Raw genomic sequence first — 20,530 nt, forward strand, 5'->3', positions numbered from 1 at the left:
CTGGGTAGGGAGTGGGGGGCGTCTGCCCTTGCCTAGCTCCTCTTCCTTGTAGGAGGACAGAACAACTTCAGGCCTATCAATGTGTATCTTGAAACAGTGTTAGGAAGGTCACATTAAAGTGAGGCCCTAGAAAATGAAAATCTCCAGAAGTCCTTGAGTCAACTGGCCTCCTTTCAGTGTAGTCAGCCAAGGAATGACAGCTTGGAATTGAGGGGAATCTATATGCCTCATTTGGTGTAGAAGAACCAAAGGGCAATTAGTCTCAGACTCATTTGGTAACAAAATGTAGACCTTAAAGTGTTAAGCCATTAAGTGTTCTCAAAAGTATTTTTATTTATTAAAAGACACTGGTATTTACCTACAGAATGGGAGAAAATATTTGAAAATCATTTATCTGGTAAGGGTCTAGTATCTAGAACATATAAAGAACACTTACAACTCAACAATAAAAAGACAAATAACCTAACTTTTAAATGAGCAAAGGATCTGAGTAGACATTTCTCCAAAGAAGATATACAAAGGGCCAATAAGCTCCATTACAAAATCACAATGAGATACAACTTCACACCCCAAAAGATGGATGATAGTAAGTGTTGGTAAGAATATAGACAAATCAGAACACTCATACACTGCTGCTGGGAATGTAAAACTATTCAACCACTTTGGAAAACAGTCTATCAATTCCTCTAATGATCAACCATAGAGTTACCATATAACCCTTCAATTTTACTTCTAGGTATATACTCAAGAGAAATGAAAACATATATCCACACAAAAGCTTGTACCTGAATGTTTATGGCAGCTTTATTCATAATAGTCCAAAGGCAGAAATAACCCAAATGGCCATGAACACAATAGAATATTGTTTGGCCATGAAAAGGAAAGAAGTACTGATACCCTGAAAACATTATGCTAAGTAAAAGAAGTTAGTCACAAAAGACTACATATTATATGATTTTATTCATATAAAATGTCCAGGAAATCTACTGAGATGGAAAGTGGATTAGTGGTTTCTTGGGGCCAGATAGTGGGATGGAGGATTAAGGGGATAATAGTAATGGTTAAAGGGTACAGGGTTTGTTTTTGAGGTGATAAAAATGTTCTAAAATTGACTGGGGTGATAATGGCACATATTTGTGAATATACTAAAAAATGCTGAAATTTATACTCTAAATAGGTGAACTGTACCTCAATAAAGCTGTTTTTAAAAGTCCACCACAAAAAAAGTATTAAACATACAGGTACCATGTAACCGATTAATTCTTCTTCCACTTATAGGAAAACATATATCCATACAAAGACTTGTACACGAACACTCATAGCACTATTATTCATCCAAATGCCCATAAACTGATGAATTAGAAAATAAAATGTGGTATATCCTTATAATGGGATATTATTCAGCCATAAATAAGGAACAAGGTACTGATAAATGCTGTAACATGGATGAATCTTGAAAATATAAGTGAAAGCAGCTAGACACAAAAGGCCACGTACTGTATGATACAATTTATATGAAATGGCCACTTATTAATAAGCAAACCTGAAGACACAGAAAGTAGATTAGTAATTTCCAGGAGCTGAAGGGTGAGATGGGGGGAATGGTAAGTGACTGCTAAGGGGGTGATAAAAAAATGTTCCTAAAAATGTTCCTAAATTAGGGGGTAATGGCTGCAAAACCTTCTGAGTATACTAAAAGTCACTGAATTCACACTTTAGCAAGGTGAATTTTATAAAATGTGAATTATAGCTTAATTTTAAAAAGATGTCGGTATTTACAAAATAGCCAATAGATTAGTTTTGTAGGGGGAAAAACTCATTTTTAAACACTTATTTCTCATATATACATTTTAACCCAAAATATAAAACAAAAATGAATAAAAAATGGAAGTCATTTTCTGGAAAAAGTATTAATCTTTAGAACACTGGAAAGATTATGAGCAGAGTGTTCACAGACACCTTTTCCCCATCTTGAAAAAGTGATCTTTGTTTAACTCTCCAGCTCTGTTCCACTAGAATAAAGGTAAGAATGTCAACTGTATTACTAGGTAACATTGCTTAGGGTAAAAATGGTATCTGATTGAGAAATTGCATCTGGACTGGGAGGAACTATACATGCACTATAAGTAAATAAATACTAGAAAAGGCACCATATTTTGGTCTTCCCTGACTCTTGTAATTAGGCATATCCCTTGTGGGGACCCTGGAAGCTACGCCTATGTGTTATTACAAAAGATACTGGATCTCATCTCCTTGTATCTGAGCTGTCCCCAGACTGCTACGTAAGCTACTACATGGACTTCTGTGAGGACTGCTCCTGCTAAAGAGGAACATCTGATCCTGCTCTGCTTGCAAGCTGTATACCTGCTGTTTAATTGAACCTAAGAAGAACCCTGGCTGGGTAAGAGCTAAATTATAGATTCTTAGAAGAAAACACAGGGAGAAACATTCATGACACTGCATTTAATAATGAATTCTTGGATATGACACAAAAGCAAAGGCAACAAAAACAACAACAAAAGATAAACTGGACTACATAAAAATTAAAAATTTTTCTGCATCAAAGGACACTATCAACAGAATGAAAAGGTAACCCACAAAATGGGAGAAAATATTTGCAAATCATGTATCTGATAAGGGGTTAATATCTAGAATATATAAAGAACTCCTACAATTGAACAACAAAAAAATAAACAACCTGATTTTTTAAATGGGCAAAGAACTTGAAAAGACATTTCTCAAAAGAAGATATAAAAATGGCCAATAAGCATATGAAAAGATGCTCAACATCACAAGCCATTAGGGAAATACAAATCAAAACCACAAGGAGAGAGAGGAGCTTCAAGAAGGCAGAGGAGTAAGACGTGGAGATCACCTTCCTCCCCACAAATACATCAGAAATACATCTACATGTGGAACAACTCCTACAGAACACCTACTGAACTCTGGCAGAAGAACTCAGACCTCCCAAAAGGCAAGAAACTCCCCACGTACCTGGTCTGAGCCGTGTGTATGACAGGCTCTTGGTGCTCCAGCCAGGCGTCAGGGCTGTGCCTCTGAGGTGGGAGAGCCAAGTTCAGGACACTGGTCCACAAGAGACCTCCCAGCTCCACGTAATATCAAACGGTGAAAATCTCCCAGAGATCTCCATCTCAACGGCAAGACCCAGCTCCACTCAACGACCAGCAAGCTACAGTGCTGGACACCCTATGCCAAACAACTAGCAAGACAGGAACACAACCCCATCCATTAGCAGAGAGGCTGCCTAAAATCATAATAAGGCCACAGACACCCCAAAACACACCACCAGACGTGTACCTGCCCACCAGAAAGACAAGATCCAGCCTCATCCACCAGAACACAGGCACTAGTCCCCTCAACCAGGAAGCTTACACAACCCACTGAACCAACCTTGGCCACTGGGGGCAGACACCAAAAACAACGGGAACTACGAGCCTGCAGCCTGCGAAAACGAGACCCCAAACACAGTAAGTTAAGCAAAATGAGAAGAGAGAGAAACACACAGCAGATGAAGGAGCAAGGTAAAAACCCACCAGACCTAACAAATGAAGAGGAAATAGGCAGTCTACCTGAAAAAGAATTCAGAATAATGAAAGTAAAGATGATCCAAAATCTTGGAAATAGAATGGAGAAAATACAAGAAATGTTTAACAAGGACCTAGAAGAACTAAAGAGCAAACAAACAGTGATGAACAGCACAATAAATGAAATTAAAAATTCTCTAGAAGGGATCAATAGCAGAATAACTGAGGGAGAAGAACGGATAAGTGACCTGGAAAATAAAATAGTGGAAATAACTACTGCAGAGCAGAATAAAGAAAAGAGAATGAAAAGAATTGAGGACAGTCTCAGAGACCTCTGGGACAACATTAAACACACCAGCATTCGAATTATAGGGGTCCCAGAAGACGAAGAGAAAAAGAAAGGGACTGAGAAAATATGTGAAGAGATTATAGTTGAAAACTTCCCTAATATGGGAAAGGAAATAGTTAATCAAGTCCAGGAAGCACAGAGAGTCCCATACAGGATAAATCCAAGGAAAAACACGCCAAGACACATATTAATCAAACTATCAAAAATTAAATACAAAGAAAAAATATTAAAAGCAGCAAGGGAAAAACAAAAAATAATGCACAAGGGAATCCCCATAAGGTTAACAGCTGATCTTTCAGCAGAAACTCTGCAAGCCAGAAGGGAGTGGCAGGACATATTTAAAGTGATGAAAGGGAAAAACCTACAAAATAGATTACTCTACCCAGCAAGGATCTCATTTAGATTTGATGGAGAAACCAAAACCTTTACAGACAAGCAAAAGCTAAGAGAATTCAGCACCACCAAACCAGCTTTACAACAAATGCTAAAGGAACTTCTCTAGGCAGGAAACACAAGGGAAGAAAAACACCTACAATAACAAACCCAAAACAATTTAGAAAATGGTAATAGGAATATACATATCGATAACTACCTTAAATGTAAATGGATTAAAGGCTCCAACCAAAAGACATAGACTGGCTGAATGGATACAGAAACAAGACCCGTATATATGCTGTCTACAACAGACCCACTTCAGACCTAGGGACACATACAGAGTGAAAGTGAGGGGAGGGAAAAAGATATTTCATGCAAATGGAAATCAAAAGAAAGCTGGAGTAGCAATTCTCATATCAGACAAAATAGACTTTAAAATCAAGATTATTACAAGAGACAAAGAAGGACACTACATAACGATCAAGGGATCAATCCAAGAAGAAGATATAACAATTTTAAATATTTATGCACCCAACATAGGAGCACCTCAATACATAAGGCAAATATTAACAGCCATAAAAGGGGAAATCGACAGTAACACAATCATAGTAGGGGACTTTAACACCCCACTTTCACCAATGGACAGATCATCCAAAACGAAAACAAATAAGGAAACACAAGCTTTAAATGATACATTAAACAAGATGGACTTAATTCATATTTATAGGACATTCCATCCAAAAACAACAGAAGACACTTTCTTCTCAAGTGCTCATGGAACCTTCTCCAGCAGAGATCATACCTTGGGTCACAAATCAAGCCTTGGTAAATTTAAGAAAATTGAAATCGTATCAAGTATCTTTTCCGACCACAACGCTATGAGACTAGATATCAATTACAGGAAAAAATCTGTAAAAAATACAAACACATGGAAGCTAAACAATACACTACTTAATAACCAAGAGATCACTGAGGAAATCAAAGAGGAAATCAAAAAATACCTAGAAACAAATGACAATGAAAACACGATGACCCAAAACATATGCGATGCCGCAAAAGCAGTTCTAAGAGGGAAGTTTATAGCAATACAATCCTACCTTAAGAAACAAGAAACATCTCAAATAAACAACCTAACCTTACACCTAAAGCAAAAAGAGAAAGAAGAACAAAAAAAACCCCAAAGTTAGCAGAAGTAAAGAAATCATAAATATCAGATCAGAAATAAATGAAAAAGAAATGAAGGAATCAATAGCAAAGATCAATAAAACTAAAAGCTTGTTCTTTGAGAAGATAAACAAAATTGATAAACCATTAGCCAGACTCATCAAGAAAAAAAGGGAGAAGACTCAAATCAACAGAATTAGAAATGAAAAAGGAGAAGTAACAACTGACACTGCAGAAATACAAAGGATCATGAGAGATTACTACAAGCAACTATATGCCAATAAAACGGAAAACCTGGAAGAAATGGACAAATTCTTAGAAATGCACAACCTTCCAAAAGTGAACCAGGAAGAAACAGGAAATATGAACAGACCAATCACAAGCACTTAAAGTGAAACTGTGATTAAAAATCTTCCAACAAAAAAGAGCTCAGGACCAGATGGCTTCACAGGCGAATTCTATCAAACATTTAGAGAAGAGCTAACATCTGTCCTTCTGAAACTCTTCCAAAATATAGCAGAGGAAGGAACACTCCCCAACTCATTCTATGAGGCCACCATCACCCTGATACCAAAACCAGACAAAGATGTCACAAAGAAAGAAAACTACAGGCCAATATCACTGATGAACATAGATGCAAAAATCCTCAACAAAATACTAGCAAACAGGGCTTCCCTGGTGGCACAGTGGTTGAGAATCTGCCTGCCAATGCAGGGGACACGGGTTCGAGTCCTGGTCTGGGAAGATCCCACATGCCGCAGAGCAACTAGGCCCATGAGCCACAATTACTGAGCCTGTGCGTCTGGAGCCTGTGCTCCGCAACAAGAGAGGCCGTGAAAATGAGAGGCCCGTGCACCGCGATGAAGAGTGGCCCCCACTTGCCACAACTAGAGAAAGCCCTCGCACAGAAACAAAGACCCAACACAGCCATAAATAAATAAATAAATAAATAAAAATTAAACTTTAAAAAACAAAAACAAAAAAACACTAGCAAACAGAATCCAACAGCACATTAAAAGGATCATACACCATGATCAAGTGGGTTTATCCCAGGAATGCAAGGATTCTTCAATATATGCAAATCAATCAATGTGATACAACATATTAACAAACTGAAGGAGAAAAACCATATGATCATCTCAATAGATGCAGAGAAAGCTTTCGACAAACTTCAAAACCCATTTATGATAAAAGCCCTGCAGAAAGTAGGCATAGAGGGAACTTACCTCAACATAATAAAGGCCATATATGACAAACCCACAGCCAACATCGTCCTCAATGGTGAAAAACTGAAACCATTTCCACTAAGATCAGGAACAAGACAGGGTTGCCCACTCTCACCACTATCATTCAACATAGTTTTGGAAGTTTTAGCCATAGCAATCAGAGAAGAAAAAGAAATAAAAGGAATCCAAATTGGAAAAGAAGAAGTAAAGCTGTCACTGTTTGCAGATGACATGATTCTATACATAGAGAATCCTAAAGATGTTACCAGAAAACTACTAGAGCTAATCAATGAATTTCGTAAAGTAGCAGGATACAAAATTAATGCACAGAAATCTCTTGCATTCCTATACACCCATGATGAAAAATCTGAAAGTGAAATTAAGAAAACACTCCCATTTACCATTGCAACAAAAAAAATAAAATATCTAGGAATAAACCTACCTAAGGAGAAAAAAGACCTGCATGCAGAAAATTATAAGACACTGATGAAGGAAATTAAAGATGATACAAACAGACAGAGAGATATACCATGTTCTTGGATTGGAAGAATCAACATTGTGAAAATGACTATACTACCCAAAGCAATCTACAGATTCAGTGCAATCCCTATCAAACTACCACTGGCATTTTTCACAGAACTAGAACAAAAAATTGCACAATTTGTATGGAAACACAAAAGACTCCGAATAGCCAAAGCAATCTTGAGAAAGAAAAACAGGAGCTGGAGGAATCAGGCTCCCTGACTTCAGACTATACTACAAAGCTACAGTAATCAAGACAGTATGGTACTGGCACAAAAACAGAAATATAGATCAATGGAACAGGATGGAAAGCCCAGAGATAAACCCACGCACATATGGTCATCTTATCTTTGATAAAGGAGGCAAGAATATACAGTGGGGAAAAGATAGCCTCTTCAATAAGTGGTGCTGGGAAAACTGGACAGCTACATGTAAAAGAATGAAACTAGAACACTCCCTAACACCACACACAAAAATAAACTCAAAATGGATTAAAGACCTAAGTGTAAGGCCAGACACTATCAAACTCTTAGAGGAAAACATAGGCAGAACACTCTATGACATAAATCACAGCAAGATTCTTTTTGACCCACCTCCTAGAGAAATGGAAATAAAAACATAAATAAACAAATGGGACCTAATGAAACTTAAAAGCATTTGCACAGCAAAGGAAACCATAAACAAGACCAAAAGACAACCCTCAGAATGGGAGAAAATATTTGCAAATGAAGCAACTGACAAAGGATTAATCTCCAAGATTTACAAGCAGCTCATGCAGCTCAATAACAAAAAAACAAACAACCCAATCCAAAAATGGGCACAAGACCTAAATAGACATTTCTCCAAAGAAGATATACAGATTGCCAACAGACACATGAAAGGATGCTCAACATCATTAATCATTAGAGAAATGCAAATCAAAACTACAATGAGATATCATCTCACACCAGTCAGAATGGCCATCATCAAAAAATCTAGAAACAATAAATGCTGGAGAGGGTGTGGAGAAAAGGGAACACTCTTGCACTGTTGGTGGGAATGTAAATTGATACAGCCACTATGGAGAACAGTATGGAGGTTCCTTAAAAAACTAAAAATAGAACTACCATACGACCCAGCAATCCCACTACTGGGCATATACCCTGAGAAAACCATAATTCAAAAAGAGTCATGTACCACAATGTTCATTGCAGCTCTATTTACAATAGCCAGGACATGGAAGCAACCTAAGTGTCCATCAACAGATGAATGGATAAAGAAGATGTGGCACATATATACAATGGAATATTACTCAGCCATAAAAAGAAACGAAATTGAGTTATTTGTAGTGAGGTGGATGGACCTAGAGTCTGCCATACAGAGTGAAGTAAGTCAGAAAGAGAAAAACAAATACCGTATGCTAACACATATATATGGAATCTAAAAAAAAAAAAAAAACTTGTCATGAAGAACCTAGGGGCAAGACGGGAATAAAGATGCAGACCTACTAGAGAATGGACTTGAGGATACGGGGAGGGGGAAGCGTAAGCTGGCCCAAAGTGAGAGAGTGGCATGGACATATATACACTACCAAATGTAAAACCGATAGCTAGTGGGAAGCAGCTGCATAGCACAGGGAGATCAGCTCGGTGCTTTGTGACCACCTAGAGGGGTGGGATTGGGAGGGTGGGAGGGAGGGAGATGCAAGAGGGAAGAGATATGGAGATGTGTGTATATGTATGGCTGATTCACTTTGTTGTAGAGCAGAGGCTAGCACACCATTGTAAAGCAATTATACTCCAATAAAGATGTTAAAAAAAAAAACACAAGGAGATACCATCTCACATCTATTATTTTTTAAAAAACACAGAAAATAACAAGTGTTAGCAAGGATGTAGAGAAATTGTAACCTTTGTAAATTGTGGTGGGAATGTAAAATAGTGAAACCGACATGGAAAACAGTATGGTGGCTCCTCAAAAAGGTAAAAAGAGAATTACTATAGAATCTAGCAATTCCACTTCAAGTAATATACCCAAAAGAATTGAAAGCAGGGTCACAAAGAGATATTTTTACACCCATGTTCATAGCAGCATTATTCACAATAGCCAAAAGATGGAAGCAACTAAATGCCCATAGACAGAAGAATGGATAAACAAAATGTGGTATATTCATACAATGTAATATTATTTAGCCTTTAGAAAGGAAGTAAATTCTGACACATGCTACAACATGGATAATCCTTGAAGACATCATGCTAAGTGAAATAAGTCAGTCACAAAAAAGACAAATACTGTATGATTCCATTTATATGAAGTACCTAGAACAGTCAGATTCATAGAGACAGAAAGTAGAATGGTGGTAACAAGGGACTGGGGGAGGAAGGAATGGGGAGTTATTGTTTAATGGGTATGAAATTTCAGTTTTGCAAGATGAAAAATTTCTCAGTATGGTTGGTGGTGATGGTTGCACAATAATGTGAATGTACTTGAACTGTACATTTAAAAATGGTTAAAATGGTAAATTTTATGTTATATATATTTTGCCACAATAAAAAAAATTTTTTAAAGAAGAAAGAAATCTTTCTTTCATGTATAGCAGTATATAGAGTACTTCCAGTAAAAGTATGTTTATGCAACAGAAATTACAGACATTATTGTCTTTGTGCGATATTCCCCTGGTCTAAGAGAAGTAGAATAATGGGAAGAACAGGGAGCCAGAAAATAGATACTACAAGTGCGAAATGCTAATAACACTCACCATTAAACCAGCTGTTTGTGAAGACGGAGTACTTGTTAACAGGCCTCTGCTTTTCTTATCAGAAGTACTGGAAGGTGTGTTCTATCAGTATTTTGTGAAATAGGGAATTGAATAGCAGAAAGAAATAAAATACCTTAATACAGTACAAACAAAATTTTAATAGTATACTAGATCATATGTCATAGTAATAAAATTTTAATATGCTAATTAAATTTTAAAACACTAGACAGGAAACTAAAGAATTTTTTGGCTTGAGCTAGGTCAAACAACTTTCAAGAGAACTCTATGTGGTAAAAATGATATATCTCTTTGAATAGGAGTCATTATATGCTGCCAAGCCTGGAACCCAAACTCATAAAACCTGAACATCACAGGGAAGTTGTGTTAGGTTTCTTTTTTCTTTCTTTCGTCTTTTCTTTCTTGAACTCTTTCTTTCTGGCTTAAAATCTCTTAAACTAGTTGTTCAAGACATAATCTGGAATATTTATTAGGAAGATTTTATCAAAAAAAATTATAGGTATATTTACCTAGTACACTAAATATGTTAGTTCTCTAATTTATTACCTATATAATCTTTTAATTTGTTCATCTGAACAATAGGGATTATTCTACCCTAGGAATTGCCATGCAAAGGTTACAAATAATACATGCTGTTCCACTGCAGGGAGTGCAGTTAGCTGATAGTGCCCAGCTGCAACACCTTTAGAATCTGCTCCAGCTTTTAGGTTGAGGCCATCATCTTCTTGGGCGAGCCTCAGCCAGTATCTAAGCATAGCAGCCCAACATAATATTCCTGTAATGGACAATCTTTGCTCCAGACCTCTCCACTGGGAGAGCCTTTGTCAGATCTGCATTGAAGACTGAGGCTATTCCAGCCCAATCTTCCTTCCTCCCTGCTTTCCTTTCTCAGGTATTACCCCCTCCAATATGCCACTTGAACTCTTAATTCTGCCGGAATAATCTCTTCCCAGTGGTCTCAAGTGACACAATTGTCAACAGTCAATCCATTTAAAAAACATCTGCCTGTATATAGCTGTAAGTATATAGATTCTCTGCATTTTTTCCTAGATTTGCTAAGACATTAATGAATACCTAAATTTTCCTAATAAGTACATTTTCTTTTTATAGTCTTTTCAAGAATTAGTTAATAAAAGGCCAGTGCTTACCAACGCAGGCTTGAGGGGCTGAGGCAGCAGAACTTTAGCAACTGATCTACCTGCACTGCTCTCTACAACAGACCTCTGGTGAGATGATGGAACCTTGATATTTAGGTGATGAGAGCTTAATGTTGTTTGAAAATTTGTATCTCTAGGTTCAGGATCTTTTTCAAGCTGAAACAAATTCAGAATCATAAAACACATTTCACATTGCTATAAAAACATTTGTATCATCTCTCAAATGTCCTATTTTTATTGTTTTATATATATGTGTGTTATAATTGTTATAATTAAAATGGGATATATATTTCTATCTATAATCCCCTCAACTTGAAAGAAAGTTTTAAACTTAAAGATAAAAGTTTTTTTTTAAAAAAAGTAAGGATTTTAGGGGCTTCCCTGGTGGCGCAGTGGTTGAGAGTCTGCCTGCCAATGCAGGGGACACGGGTTCGAGCCCTGGTCTGGGAAGATCCCACATGCCGCGGAGCAACTGGGCCCGTGAGCCACAATTACTGAGCCTGCGCGTCTGGAGCCTGTGCTCCCCAACAAGAGAGGCCGCGATAGTGAGAGGCCCGCACACCGCGATGAAGAGTGGCCCCCGCTTGCCACAACTAGAGAAAGCCCTCGCACAGAAACGAAGACCCAACACAGCCATAAATAAAATAAATAAATAAAATTTTTTAAAAAAAGGAAAGAAAATGCTCCCTATTTCACTTACAAAATTAATTTTTAAAAAAAGTATGGATTTTAATATATTTAAGTAAAAAAAATCTGTTGAAAGACAAAATAGTCTGAAATATACTCAGCTCAAAAAATTGTCCTACCACATTTAAGGTAACATCTCCCAAACAGTATTCTGTGAAAAGAATAATGATAATAAGATCTATTTATTTGTCACTATTTAAAACTAAATTTTAGAGAAAATATTAAATATATTTATATAAAAATCTTTATTATGCAATAATCTTCATTTAAGAAACAAAAAGTCCTTTCTAAGACATCAGGAAGCTGCAACTACAAGAAAGTGTATTGCTTTACCAACTAGTCCCTGCACTGAAAACTGTTCAGTGACTGCTTCTCCTAAGTTATGTGACTTGTCTTATGCTTTCAAGATGTGTTTATAATAATATTCAGTGACTTCCCTGGTGGTTAAGAATCCACCTGCCAATGCAGGGGACATGGGTTCGAGCCCTGGTCCAGGAAGATCCCACATGCCGTGGAGCAGCTAAGCCCGTGCGCTACAACTACTGAGCCTGTGCTCTAGAGCCCGCGAGCCACAACTACTGAGTCCGTGTGCCACAACTACTGAAGCCCACGTGCCTAGAGCCCGTGCTACGCAACAAAGACAAGCCACCGCAATGAGAAGCCTGCGCACTGCAACGAAGAGTAGCCCCTGCTCACTGCAACTAAAGAAAGCCCGTGCGCAGCAACGAAGACCCAACACGGCCAAAAATAAATAAATAAATTAATTAAAATAAATAAATAAAGTATAATAATATTCAAAGTTTAAATATATTCAACATAACTGAGGAGAATGCAATTTGAGAATGACAAGATTTTGAGTTGAGGGTAAGGGGATAAAGAGGATGATAAAGAAAGGGGAGGGGAGGGAAGTAGAAGAGGTATAATGTATTAATATAGTCCAAGCAAAGAAAGAACAAAGGTATGGAGCAAAGAATGAGGTACTTACTGTCATCTATTAACTCCTTTCTTTCACTGAAGATTTCACACCTTGCATACAGCCTTTTCTCTCACTCCTGTCATCATTCTCAGCAATTTCATCATCCAAGGGGATGACCCAGCCAACCAACTGGTCTCTAAGTTGCTTGATCTCTGCATTTCCAATAACCTTTTCCCCTCATGGCATTTCATTCACTCTATGATCAAACTTAGCCCTTGCCATCAATAGAAACTAGAGAATCAATCAATTCAAATAGCTTCCTATATTTGTCCAACCCCTGCACAATTATCTTCAGGAAATAAACTTCCCTGTCATTGAAATCTCCAATTTACTGATCCTACAATGTTATCTCATCCATGATCTTTCTCCTGTCTTATTCCTTCCTTATCTACCACCAACCATCATTATAACTACTTTCTTATCGCTTTCTCCTCCTATCACAGATGCCTGACAAATCCCCAGCCTGATGAACCCTAACATCAATATCCACTGTACCGCCAGTGCAATTAAGTGTTGGAGAAAATTATACAATGTGGCATACCAACAGCACCACAAACTCAAAAGGAGTAGCCACAGATTGGCACCTCTTCTACACTTCTCTAGTTTCTCATGACTATTTCAAAATCACCCAATTTTCCTTAAACCTCTAGCCTCCTTCCTTCTACCATCTGCAACTGACATCTTTGGCTCACCCTTCCCTGCAACAATAAAAGACATCAAACAGCATCCAACTACTCACTCGAGACTCATAATTTTGGGGGCCCAGTGCAAAATAAAATTGTGGGGCCCCAATGTTTAAAAGCTATTTAAAATGTCAAGATGGTGAAAACAGAGCATTAAATGAAGCATGGGGTCCTTCTAAGTACAATACCCGCCCTGCTACCACTATATCTACAAGTATACCACAAGAGAAATCTCCCTCCTCTTTTAAATGCCAGTTCCTCCACTGGTATTCTGTATCTCATCCTTCCTCATCTTTTCAAGGACTTCTCTCCTCCATATAATAGTATAGGGAAGCTGTTTTTTTTTTTTTTAAATAGCTTTATTGAGATATAACTCACCATAAAATTCACCCATTTAAAGAGTAAAATTCAATGGTTTTTAATACATTCACAGGGTTGTACAATCATCACCACAGCCTATTTTAGAACATTTTTGTCCCCACTAAAAGAAACCCCATAACCATTAGCAGTCAATCTCCATTCCATCCCCATCAGCCCTAAGTAACTACTAATCTATGGCTGTCTTTATATATTTGCCTATCCTGGACACTTCTTATAAATGGAGTCATATAATATGCAGCCTTTTGTGACTGGCTTATTTCACAGTGCATAGTTTTTTCAAGGTTCATCCAAGTTGTAGCATGTATCAGTGCTTCATTGGTTCTTATTGCCAAATAATATTCTATTGTATGGATATACAACATTTTCTTTACCCATTCACCAGGATGGACACTGGTGTTGTTTCCACTTTTTGCCTGTTGTGAATAAATGCTGTCAAGAACATTCATGTATAAGTTTTCGTAAGGATGTATGCTTTTATTTCTCCTGGGTATAAACCTAACAGTAGAATTGCTGAGTCCTATGGTAACTCCACATTTAAAATTTTGAAGAACTGCCAAATTATTTTACAAATCAGCTGTACTATTTTACATTCACACCACAATGTTTGAAGGTTCTCATTTTCCCACATCATCACCAACATTTATTATTGTCTTGTTTTTTTTTTTGGCCGTACTGTGCAGCTTGCAGAATTATAGCTCCCCGACCAGGGAATGAACCCGGGCCACAGCAGTGAAAGTGCCGAGTCCTGACCACTGGACCACCATGGAATTCCCTTATCTGTCTTTTTGATTATAGTCATCCTAGTGGATATGAAGTCATACCTCATTGTGGTTTTGATTTGCATTTCCCTAATGACTAAGGATATTGAGCATCTTTTCATGTACTTATTGGCCATCTGTATATCTTCTTCAAAATAATATAAGGAAGTTCTCATAGACCAGCATCCCAGAAATGGTAAAGCTATAGTCAGGAAGAGAAACTTAGGAACACAGCTTTTGAGAAGGGGCAGAACATGCAAGAGCATAAGAAATGGCATTTAATGTAACATGTGACACACAAATTATAAGATGCTTGATTTGTATAGAAAGATGTGTGTGTGTGTGTGTGTGTGAGAGAGAGAGAGAGAGAGAGAGAGATGATGGAGTATGAAACTGAGACAGCATGCATGGAAACAGGAAAGGGAAATGTAACCAGGAGGAAGCAAAGAAGCATGGAAAAGAAAACATAGAAGTATGTGGAAGATTCTTCATTGTTTTAGGTTAAAAAAGTGAAATTCAGGTCAACTTCAACTAGATCTCTAGGTCACAGGGAGCTCCAGTTGCCTACTGAGTTACATTCAGCTATTCCCTCTTCTTTCCTTCTATTATTCCCATTAGGCCTCAGAAATGACCCCACATATCCCATCTTTAAAACAAAACAGAATAAATTTCCTCTGACCCTGCCTCTCCCTCTAGTTACTGTTCATTTCCCCTATTTCCCATCAGAGTTAATCTCTATAGATAATCATTACTTTCTTACTTTATTTTTTTCTTTTTTTCCCACCTTTATTGAGGAATAATTGACAAATATAATAATATATATATTTAAAGCATACAAGTGATAATTTGATATACATATACATTGTGGAATGACTACCAAGATCAAGATAATTAACATATCCATCACCTCACATAGTTAACATTTGTGGAGTGTGCATTGTGAGAAAGCTTAAAATATATTTTCAGCAACTTTTAAAATATACAATACCATATTATTAACTATTGTCACCATGCTAATGTCAGACCCTCAGAACTTATTTTTCTTATAACTGAAAGTCTGTACTGTTTAACCTACATCTCACCATTTCCTCATCCCCCAGACCCTGGCAACCACTGTTCTATTCTCTGTAATGAAATTGGCTTTTTTTCCCCACATATAAGCAATACCATACAGTATTTATCTTTCTCTGGTTTATTTCACTTAGCATAATGCCCTACAGGTTCATACAGATTGTCGCAAATGGCAAGATTTCCTTCTTTTTATGGCTGAATAATATGCCATTTTCTACATCTATATCACATTTTCTTTATCCATTCATCCAGTGAAGGACATTTAGGTTGTTTCCATATCTTCGTTATTGTGAATAATGCTGCAATGAACATGGGAGTGCAGATAACTCCTCGAGATACTTATTTCACTTCCTTTGGATACATACCTGGGAGTGAGATTGCTGGATTACATGGTAGTTCTATTTTTAATTTTTTGAGGAACTGTTATATGGTTGTCCATAATGGTTGTACCAATTTACATTCCCGCCAACAGTGTATAAGTGTTCCCTTTTCTCCACATCATTGTCAACATTTGTTAGCTTTGGCTTTTTGATAACAGCCATCCTAACATGTTCAAGGTGATATCTCATTGTGGTTTTGATTTGCATTTCCCTTATGATTAGTGATACTGAGCACATTTTCATGTACCTATCGACCACCTGTATATGCTCTTTGGGAAAATGTGTATTCAGGTACTTTGTCCATTTAAAAATTGAATTATTTGCTTTTTGCTCTTGAGTTATATAGGTTCTTTATATATTTTGGATATTAACCCCTTAGAAGATATGTGATTTGCAAATATTTTCACTCGTTCTGTAGGTTACCTTTTAAATTTACTGACTGTTCCCTTTCTATGCAGAACTTCTTTAGTTTGATGTAGTCCCACTTGTTTATTTTAGCTTTTGTTGTGTGTTCCTTTGGTGTCTTATCAAAGAAATCATTGCCAAGACCCATGTCAAGCTTTTTCCCTACGTTTTCTTCTTGGAGTTTTAGGGTTTCAGGTCTTATATGTAAGTCTTGAATCCATTTCGAGTTAATTTTTGTGACTAATGTAAGATGGGGTTCCAGTTTCATTCCTTTGCATGTGGATATCCAGTTTCCCTATTACCATTTATTGAAGAGACTATCCTTTCCCCATTTTATGTTCTTGGCACCCTTGTCAAAAATCAATTGGCTATATGTGTGTAGGTTTGTGTGTGTGCTCTCTACTGGTCTATGTGCCTCTTTTTATGCCAGTACCATACTGTTTTCATTTCTATAGTTTTGTAATATAAATTGAAAACAAGAAATGTGATGTCTCCAGCTTTTTTCTTTCTCAAGATTGCTTTAGCTATTTCGGTTCTATTATGGTTCGATACAAATTTTAGAATAGTTTTTCTATTTCTGTGAAAAATGCCATTGGAATTTTGATAGGGATTGCACTGAATCTGTTGATCACTTTGGATAGTATGGACATTTTCACAACACAAATTCTTCCAATCCAAGAATACGGGATATCTTTCCATTTATTTCTATCTTTTTCAATTACTTTCATCAATGTCTTACAGTTTTCAGTGTACAGGTCTTTTACTTTCTTGGTTAAATTTATCTCTAAGTATTTTGTTGTTTTTGATGCTACTGTAAATGGGATTTTAAAAGGAAAAACCTGTTTTACCTCTTATGAGTCTTTCTCCTGTGAGTCTACTTTACTACTCACACAAAACCCGCACAGTCTGGTCACCAAATGTGTGTGGGGGTTTCCCCACACCAAGCAATTCTCTACAACGCTAGCTAGGCAGCCTACAGTTCAACTCAATTCTAACACTATCTTCTTGGGGATAGTGTCAGATCCCACAGGTTAAGGGCTCAGTCTCACAAGACTGCTCCCATCCTACTTCAGATGACAATCGTGAGTAGTAGGTTACCCACAACTTCTGTCTGATTTGGATACAAATCAGAGGTTCCCATCACCCCCACCTCAGGTTTGATTAATTTGCTAGGGCAGCTCGCAGAACTGAGGGAAACACTTACTTACATTTACCAATTTATTAAAGGATATATATGAACAGCCAGATAAAAAAACACATAAGGTGAGGTCTGGGAGAGTTCCAAGTACAGGAGCTTCTGTGCTCCACCTGGAAGCTCTCCGTACCCTCTACTATTGGGACTTTTATGAAGTTTCCTCACATAGCCATGATCAATTATTAACTTCATTTCCAGCCCCTCACCCCTCTCTGGAGAAGGGGAGGCTGTGGGCTGAAAATTCCAAGCTTCTAATCATGGCTTCGTCTTTCTGGTGACCAGTCCCTATACCGGAGCCATCCAGAAGCCCATCCAGAGTTGCTTCATTAAAACAAAATATCCACTAGTACTCTTATCACTTAGGAATTTACAAGGTTGTAGGAGTCCTGTGTCAGGAATGAGGTCAAAGACCAAATATTAAAACAAAGAGATGCTCCTAGCATTCTTACACTTAGGAAATTACAAGGGTTTAGGAGTTCTGTGCCAGAAACTGGGGGCAGAGACCAGTATATATATTTTTTCTATTATCTCACAGGATTGCCTTCTAATTTCTCTTTCAGATAGTTTTTTGTTAGTGTATAGAAATGAAACAGATTTTTGTATGTTGATTTTGTATCCTACAATTTTATTGAATTTGTTTATTAGTTCTAAAGGTTTTTGGTGGAGTCTTTATGGTTTTCAATTTGGATCAAGTCATCTGTAAACAGAGACAATTTCACTTCTTCCTTTCTTAATTGGATGCCTTTTATTTCTTTTTCTTGCCTAATTGCTCTGGCTAGGACTTCCAATATTATGTTGAATAGAAGTGGCAAGAGTGGGCATCCTTTTCTTATTCTTGATCTTAAAGGAAGGGCTTTGAACTTTTCACCACTGACTATGATGTTAGCTATGTGTTTGTCATATATGGCCTTTATTATGATGAGGTACATTCCTTCTATACCTAATTTAATGAGAGTTTTCATCATGAAAGGATGTTGAATTTTGTCAAATTCTTTTTCAACATCTATTGAAATGATCATATGGTTTTTACCCTTCATTCTGTTAATGTGGTGTATCACATGAATTGATTTCCCTATGTTGAACCATCCTTGAGTCCCAGGGATAAATCTCACTTGATAATGGTATATGGTCCTTTTAATGTGTCCTTAAATTTGGTTTGATGGCATTTTGGTGAGGATTTTTACATCTATGTTCAGTGGAGATATTGGCCTGTAATTTTCTTTCAATGCCCTGATCTGAATTTAGTAACCATGGTAATGCTGGCCTCAGAAATGAGTTTGGAAGTGCTCCTCTTCAACTTTTTGGAAGAGTTTGAGAAAGACTCATATTAATTCTTCTTTAAACGTTTGGTAGAATGCACCAGTGAAGCTAGCTGGTTCCTTTTATTTGCTGGGAAATTTTTAATTACTGATTTAATCTCCTTGGCTATTATTGGTCTGTTCAGATTCCCTCTTACTTTGTGATTCGGTCTTGGTAAGTTGTACATTTCTAGGAATTTATCCATATCTTCTAAGTTATCAAATTTGTTGATATATAATTATTCATAGAAGTCTGTTATGACCCTCTGCATTTCTGTGGTATCAGTTGTAATGTCTCCTCTTTCATTTATAATTTATTAATTTGAGTCACCTCTCTTTTTTTCTTAGTCTAGATAGAAGTTTCTCAATGGTTTATCTTTTAATGAAACCAACTCTTAGTTTAGTTAATCATTTTTATTGTCTCTCTAGTTTCTATTTCATTTATTTCTGCTCTAATATTTTAATTTTCTTCCTGCTGCTAACTTTGGACTTAGTTTGTTCTTCTTTTTCTAGTTCCCTTAAGTATAAGATTAGGCTGTTACTTGAGGTCTTAATTTTTCTTAATGTAGGTGTTTATCACTATAAACTTCTCTTGTAAGGATGCTTTTGATGTATCCCATAAGTTTTGGTATGTTGTGTTTCCATTTTCATTTGTCTCAAGATATTTTTAATAGCTCTTTTGATTTATTCTTTGACTCATCGGTTTTTCAAAAGTATGTTGTTTAATTTCCAAATATTTGAGTTTTCCAGCTTTGCTCTTATTGTTGAGTTTTAGTTTTATACCATTGCAGCCAGAAAATATACTTGATATAATTTCAATCTTATTAAGTTTGTTAAAGACTTGTTTTGTGACCTAACATATGATCTATTCTGGAGCATGTTTCCTGTGCACTTGAGAAGAATGTGGATTCTACCGTTGTTGGGTGGAATGTTCTATATATGTCTGTTAGGTGCATTTAGTCTGAAGTGTAGTTCAAGTCCATTATTTCCTCATTGATTTTCAGTCTGGATAATTTATCCATTTTTGAAAGTCAGGTATTGAAGTCCCTTACTCTTATTGCACTGCTGCCTATTTCTGCTTTTAGATCTGTTAATAATTGTTTAATATACTTCGGTGCTTCAAAATTCAGTGAGTATATACTTACAATTGTTATATCCTCTTGATGAACTGACCCCTTTATCATTATATAATGGCATTCTTTGTCTCTTATTACAGCTTTTGACTTAAAAATCTATTTTGTCTCATATAAGTATAGCTACCTTTGTTCTATTTGGGTTTCTATTGGTATGGAATAACTTTGTCCATCCCTTCACTTTCAGCCTTAGTGTCCTTAAAGCTTAAGTGGGTCTCTAGTAGACAGCATATTGTTATTTTTTTTTTCATTTAGCTGCTCTATATCTTTTAAATGAAGAATTTAAAACATTTACATTTAGAATAATTACTGAGAGGTGCAGACTTATTGATAGTAAGGACTATCACCATTTTGTTAATTGCTTTCTGATTATCTTACAGTTCCTTTGTTCCTTTCTTCCTCTATTGCTGTCTTTCTTTGTGAATTGATGTTTTTTTTCTAGTGGTATGCTTTGATTCTTTTCTCTTTAT

The 20,530-nt window shown here is 36.7% G+C and overlaps 1 protein-coding gene across 1 annotated transcript in view; it reads right to left on the reverse strand.

Moving 5' to 3' along the window:
- Nucleotides 1–20,530, reverse strand: part of MEIKIN (meiotic kinetochore factor) — a 133,488-nt gene that overhangs the window by 59,493 nt on the left and 53,465 nt on the right. Inside the window, exon 10 of the mRNA XM_061188965.1 lies at nt 9,919–9,999. Within this exon, the coding sequence (XP_061044948.1) occupies nt 9,919–9,999 (81 nt within the window). The remainder of the gene's footprint in view (nt 1–9,918; nt 10,000–20,530) is intronic.

The sequence above is a fragment of the Eubalaena glacialis genome, chromosome 4 (genome assembly GCF_028564815.1).
Source record: "Eubalaena glacialis isolate mEubGla1 chromosome 4, mEubGla1.1.hap2.+ XY, whole genome shotgun sequence".
In the NCBI taxonomy this organism is placed as follows: Eukaryota; Metazoa; Chordata; class Mammalia; order Artiodactyla; family Balaenidae; genus Eubalaena; species Eubalaena glacialis.